This window comes from Aureococcus anophagefferens, assembly GCF_000186865.1.
Source record: "Aureococcus anophagefferens unplaced genomic scaffold AURANscaffold_1, whole genome shotgun sequence".
Taxonomy (NCBI): domain Eukaryota; class Pelagophyceae; order Pelagomonadales; family Pelagomonadaceae; genus Aureococcus; species Aureococcus anophagefferens.
Genome location: NW_008705561.1, coordinates 2,750,220 through 2,756,841, shown reverse-complemented (window position 1 = coordinate 2,756,841; position 6,622 = coordinate 2,750,220). Strand labels below are relative to the sequence as shown.

Genomic DNA, 6,622 nt, shown 5'->3' with positions numbered 1-6,622 from the left:
ACCGCGGTCCTCGGCGCGCCCTAGGCGACGCACACAAAAGGGGGGGGTTACACGAAGGGGTCTCAGGGCCGGCCGCCGCGGAGCGCCGTCGTGACCGTCGTCGTGGCGATGGTCGTGGAGCGCACGGTCATGGTGTCGAAGAGCCCCCACGTCGCCGGGCCCGCGGGCGCGTCCGCGAAGTTGGGCTGGCCCGCCGCGTCGTCCGGGTCGAAGTTCGTGACGCCGAAGACGATCGGGTGCGTGCAGTTGGCCGCGGCGGACGCGTCGAGGACGCGGCCGACGAGGTCCGCGGCCGCGGCCGCGCTCGGCTCCGCGGGCCGCGCGTAGAACTTCTCGTAGTAGAAGAGGTTCGGGCTCACCCAGCGCGGCGACCCCGGCGACGAGCAGCGCTCCTCGTCCGTGACGTAGCAGATGGCCCCCGTGAAGGGCAGGTACAAGGCGCCCGCCGGGTGCGTGTGGTACCACACGAAGGACGAGGCCGGGTCCCGGTCGTAGGCGCAGTTGACGACGGTGATCGCCGGCGGGTCGACGAAGCTCTTGCCCTTGGAGAAGACGAGGTCCACGGACGGCGACGACCCGTTGGCGATGTGCGTGTCCGCGCCGAGCTTGCCGCCGCCGCGGCCCGCGATCGCGTCGGCGACGCGGTAGGACCGGCGCCGCGGGGCGCGGTAGCTGCTGGACACGAAGGACCGGCGGCTCCGCCAGGGCGCGAGCTCGAAGGCGCCGCCGACGACGTAGACGAAGGTGTTTGGTTCTACAAAGAGGTCGACGTACGCGCCCGCGCCGAGCCAGTAGGCGTCGCCCATGCTGTCCAGGGACTCGCCGTCGAACATGGCGCGGCCGTGGCGCACGAAGAACTGGAGCGGCCCGCGCGTCGCGACGCCCGCGTCCGCGTACGATTCGCCCGCGCCGCAGTCGACCGTCGTCACCCACGGCGGGCCGCCGACGCCCGCGGCGTCCGCGCCCTCCCAGTTCCGCAGGGCGCAGCCGCCGACGGCCGTGCGCGCCGAGCTGAGCGTCGTCTCGTTGTAGAAGTACTGGTCCGGCATCGCCGCCGCGGCCTCCGGCGCGCCCGCGGTGAAGGTCGCGGGGCTGCCCCAGCGCGCCAGGGCGGCGACGACGAGCCCGCAGCGTCCTAGGGCGCGACTTGGTCCCATGTCCCGACGGCCACGAAGGGTGCACTTCGGAGTGGAGGGTTCTGCCGAAGCCCCCGCGAACCTTGGTTGTTCAAAGGCAGCTCTTGTTAGCATCTTGTTAGCGAGCCCAGCAATCATGCATGTTGAACTGCCATATCTTCGGCTAAAAGCAGTGGGCATTGGCCGCGGCCGTCTAGTGTTGCGCGGGCGCCGCCGCCGCCACCGCGCCATGGGGAACACGTGCTGCAACGGCGCGGGCGGCCAGGTCGGGAACAATTCGCGCGTCGTGACGCACAGCAAGTCGGCCCGCGCGAACATCATGCGCCAGCGCGAGGAGGACATCGGCCAATACTACGACATCGAGGCGACCATCGGCCGGGGGTCCATCGGCACGGTGGCCCGCGCCCAGCACAAGGAGTCGAAGAAGTGGTACGCCGTCAAGACGCTCCAAACCCAGCGCCTCACGAAGGACATGATCGACGAGATGCTCAACGAGATCGACATCATGATGGGCCTCGACCACCCGAACATCGTGCGGCCGCTGGAGCTCTACTCCAAGAAGCGCGAGCTCTACTTCGTCATCCCCTTCTGCAGCGGCGGCGACCTGTACAAGCGCGCGCCCTACGGCGAGCGCAACGCGGGCCGCTACGTCGCGCAGATGTGCGACGCGGTCGCGTACATGCACCGCTTCAACGTCGTCCACCGCGACCTCAAGTTCGAGAACGTGCTCTTCATGTCCAAGGCGCCCGAGTCCGAGGTCATGATCATCGACTTCGGTCTCGCGAAGGCGAACTACGCGCGGAAGAAGAAGCTGGACGAGTTCGTCGGGACGATTTACAGTATGGCGCCCGAGGTCATCCGGGGCGCCTACGACGCCAAGTGCGACGTCTGGTCCCTGGGCATCATCACCTACATGTTGTTGGCGGGCGCCATGCCCTTCACGCGCTTCGACGACGAGGACGCGCTGCTGCGGGATTTGGAGCGCGAGCGCTACGACATGACGCGGCGGACGATGGCGAAGCGGTCCGAGGACGCCAAGGCCTTCGTCAAGTACCTGCTCAAGGCCAAGGTGGACCAGCGGCCGGACATGCAGCAGGTGCTCAAGCACAAGTGGCTCAAGGGCCGCACGCGCGACTACGAGGCCGCGGCGAACCCCAAGTCGCTAGGGACGATGGAGTCGCTCACGGACGAGGACATGGTCGACAACCTCAAGAAGTACGCGTCCGCGAACCGCCTGCGGCGCATCGCCCTCATGGTCATCGCCCACCGCAGCGACAGCGACTCGCTCCGCGAGCTCCGCGCCGCGTTCCGCGCCATCGACACGGCGAACGAGGGCTTCATCAACTTCGGCGAGCTCGAGGCCGTGCTGACCAAGGCGGGCTACGACCAGGCGCTCATCGCCGAGGTCTTCGAGGCCGTGGACCACGACAACACGGGCCGCATCTCCTACACGGAGTTCCTCGCGGCCATGCTCGAGGGCAACTGCCTCGTGCAGGAGGACGAGCTCGCGGACGCGTTCGACCGCCTCGACAGCGACGACTCGGGCGCGATCACCAAGGACAACCTGCGCCAGCTGCTGGGGAACCAGTTCTCCGCGTCCCTCGTCGAGGAGATGATCGCCGACGCGGACTTCAAGCAGAACGGCACCGTCGACTACGAGGAGTTCAAGAAGATGATGCTCGGGAGCTCCGGCAAGCGCATGCGCGAGACGAAGATCCGCGCGGGCAGCATGCCCGGCGAGCCCGCGAAGTGAGGGTCGGGCGCGTAAGCCATCAGGCGTAGCTTCGACGAGCGGAAGGGCAGATCGGGGACGCGGGCCGCGGGGGTCGGTCGGTCGACGACTTGGTCGACAAGTTGGTCGACGCGCGGGGCGTGTCAAAGTTGCAGGAATCATGATGATTCAAACTGCGATGGGATAAGCATGGGGGGCCGGCTGCGGCTCTCGCGTGATATGCCCTAAGGCCGCAATTGATCGATGATGGGCACGCCGCGCGCCTTCGCCTTCTTCTGCGGCGATGCGCGGGTCATGGACGCCGAGGACCCGGTCGTCGATTACTACGATGCCGCCGACGACCCGCGCCTCCGGTCGCGCACGGTCGAGGAGACGAAGGAGGGCCCCGTCGACAGCCTCGTCGACATCGTCCTGGAGCGCAAGTCGTCGGCGACGCCGGTCGTGGCGTCCGCCGAGCGCTGCAAGATCCTCGCGCCGCCGCCGCCGGAGCCCGAGCGCCGCCGCTGGCCGCGGCGCCTCGGCCCGCTCGTCGTCCTCGTCGCCGTCGGGGCGGTCGCGCGCGGGGTCGCGAGCGCCGCGGCGCCGCGGTCGCGCTCGTCGTCGTCCGCCGACGAGCCGCGCGCGGTCGCGTCCGCGGCGCCGACCGCGGCGCCGGCCCCCGCGCCGACGCCCGGTCCGACGTCGCCGCGGCCGTCCCACGGGCCCTCGCGCGCGCCGTCGCACGCGCCCTCGCGCGCGCCGTCGTACGCGCCCTCCGGAGCGCCGACGCGCGCGCCGTCCTCGGGGGCGCCGTCGGCCCGGCCCTCGTCCGCGGCGCCGTCGCGGCCGCCGTCGCCCGCGCCCTCGCCGCGCCCGTCGTCCCGCGCGCCGTCGGCGCTGCCGTCGCCCGCGCCGTCGTCGCTGACGCCGCCGCCGTCGGCGCGGCCGTCGGCGCCGCCGTCCCGCCCGCCGGCGCCGTCGGCCGCGCCGTCGTCGACGCCGCCGTCCGCCGCGCCGTCCGCCGCGCCGTCCGCGGCGCCGTCCGCCGCGCCGTCCGCGGCGCCGTCCGCCGCGCCGTCCGCCGCGCCGAGCTCCGCGCCGTCCGCCGCGCCGACGGCGGCGCCGTCGACGTACGCGCCGAGCCCGGCGCCGACCTCGGGCGCCTACCGGCCGACGGGCGCCTACGACGGGCGCACGCACTGGCGGCGCTACGCCGTCGACGACTCGCTGCGCGGCGCCGACGGCACGCGGCTCGCGGACGTCGACGGCGACGGGACCGTCGACGTCGCGGTGCCCTGGGAGGAGTCGGGCGTCGTCGCGGCGTACCTGAACCCGGGGGGCGACGCCGCGCGCGAGCCCTGGGACCGCGCCGTCGTCGCGAACCTGTCCGTGGGCCTCGAGGACGCGGTCTTCGTCGACGGCGACGGCGACGGCGTCGCGGACGTCGCCTCCTGCTCGGAGTCGGGCGGCGCGCTCGACGGCGACCGCAAGACGGGCGTCGTGTTCCTGCACTTCTCCGACGACTGGGCCGGCGCCGCCTTTGAGACCGTCGAGCTCGACGCGGCGTCCGGCTTCGCCAAGTGGCTGGCCGTCGAACCGGCGGACGTCGACGGCGACGGCGCGGTCGACCTCTTCGCGGGCGCCAAGGAGTCGGACGTCGCCGTCGCGGTGCTCCTGGCGCCGGCGGACCCGCGCGACGGCGCCGCGTGGACCTACGTGCCCGTCGCGACCGTCGAAGACGCGTGGATCATGACCCTGATCGCGCGGGACGTCGACGGCGACGCGGACGTCGACGTCCTGGCGTCGTTCCGGGGCTCGCGCGCGGGCGCGGGCGTCTACTGGCTCGAGAACCCGGGGCCGGACCGGCTCTTCGACGGCGACGACTGGGACCGGCACGAGATCTTCGTCAACGAGACCAAGCAGCCCTTCATGATCTGCGCGGCGGACCTCTACGGGACGGGCGCGCTCGACGTCGTCCTCGCGGAGCGCCGCGGCGTCGTCGCGCTGGAGCAGGCGGGCGACCCGCGGGACCCGTGGCGGGCGACGACGATGCCGTGCGACGAGACCGCCGTCGGCGAGAAGCTCAAGAGCGTCGCCGCGGGCGACCTCGACGGCGACGGCGCGCCCGAGCTCGTGCTCTCGACGGAGACCGCGGTCGAGGACCGGCTCGGCGTCTTCTTCCTGCGGCGCGACGCCGACGCGGCCTGGGACGCCGGACGCGTGCGCGGCGCCGAACGACGTCAGCGCGCTCGCCGGGGAGAAGTGGGACCTCGTCGAGCTCGCGGACGTCGACTCCGACGCGTCCCTCGACATCGTCACGAGCGAGGAGGACTACGGCGACGTCGGCCTCGGCGTCGTCTGGTACCGCAACCCCGGCGACCCGTCGCGAGCGTCGTCTTCGACGACGTAAGTTGAATCCGACGTTGAAGCCACTAGTTTATTTTACTTCACTTTCTTAAAGGTCTTGAGCGCCCGATTTGCATCCCGGTGAATAATGCCGATGAAGAAGTCGCGCAATCTGCTTCCTCCATGGCCACCAGGCCGTCCATAATTGCTGCGCCGTCCACTGATGTGGTGGATGTCGAAGTTGCCCCCCACGAGGCCAGTAATGCGGCACTCACTGTACAGGATAGAGACCGTGAAACAATTTCCGTTTTTCTTCCCTCCGAGTATCGTTTTTTCAGACACCCAGTCACCGTGTTGCTCGAGGAAGGCAGGTTTAAAGCACCAGAGCTTGGCGTACTCCGCCCGTTTCGCTAGGCTGATCTTCGCACGGTTGAGGTCTTCGTTCGTCGCCTTTCGAAGACCGTCGCTATAGATGTGGCCACCGACGGCCAAAAAGCCTCCGCCGAAAGCATGGGCCAGCCTGGCTGCCCCCCGTGAACGCTCTTGTTCGCTGTTGCGGTCCTGAATTGCTTTCAAGCATATTTTCGCTCGATGAGTGGCGCATTTCTCCAGTTGTTTGGCAACTTCTCGTGGTTCGTCGGAGTCTATCAGGATTTGAACGCTGTGGTTCGTCTGCATTGAGCAAAAGCATCCGAGTCCCACTCCACGACGTCCATTCTCGTTCCGCTCGACGTGGTGGAGGTTGATCAAGGCGCCGTGACCGCCGGCTGCGGGAACGGGTTCGACGATCTTGGCCTGCGTGACGGGGTCCACGCAAGCAAAGCACCGCAACCGCGTCCGCGGTTGGGTCCCGTCTGCGAGGGTGGACACGAGCTGCTCGAGGATTGGGGACGGGATGGAGAATTCATCCATCCACTCGTTCTCCTTGAAGACGAAGAGGTTGCGGCCGCGCGCGAGCTCTCTCGAGACCCCGCAGGCGGCGCAGTCGGCGGGCTTCGCGGGGTCTAGGAAGTCGTCCTTGCTGTCGAACAGCGCGCGCCAGAGGTACGAGCTGCCCTGCTCCTCGCCGATCTCGTCGCTCCAAAAATGGTCGGGAGGATTGAACAGGGCCAGCTTCAGGAGACGCTTGGAAATCTTCTTCGCGTGGGACTTTGAGCAGAGCTGTGACCCCCGGAAGTCGGGCGCCGGCGCCGGGGCGGGCGCCGGCGCCGGCGCCGCGCGGCGGGCCGCCGACGCCGCGAAGGCGGCGCGGTCGGCGTCCGTCGCGCGTCCGGCCGCCGGCCGCGCGGCCGCGGCGGCGCGCGGCGCGGGAGCCGGTGCGGCGGCGCGCCGCGGCGCCGCCGGAGCGGCGGTGGCCGGCGCGGCGGCGGCGCGCCGCGGCCGGGCGGGCGCCGCCGGAGCGGCGGTGGCCGGCGCGGCGGCGGCGCGC

General features: G+C 70.6%; 1 protein-coding gene across 1 annotated transcript; it reads left to right on the top strand.

The window, feature by feature from the left end:
• Positions 1-1,449: 1,449 nt before the first annotated feature.
• Positions 1,450-2,814, top strand: AURANDRAFT_1041 (hypothetical protein; the record flags this gene model as incomplete). The annotated part of the gene is made up of 1 exon (XM_009033836.1): positions 1,450-2,814. A coding segment is annotated over one exon (1,365 nt), but the record flags the coding sequence as incomplete, so codon positions are not given.
• Positions 2,815-6,622: the final 3,808 nt, after the last annotated feature.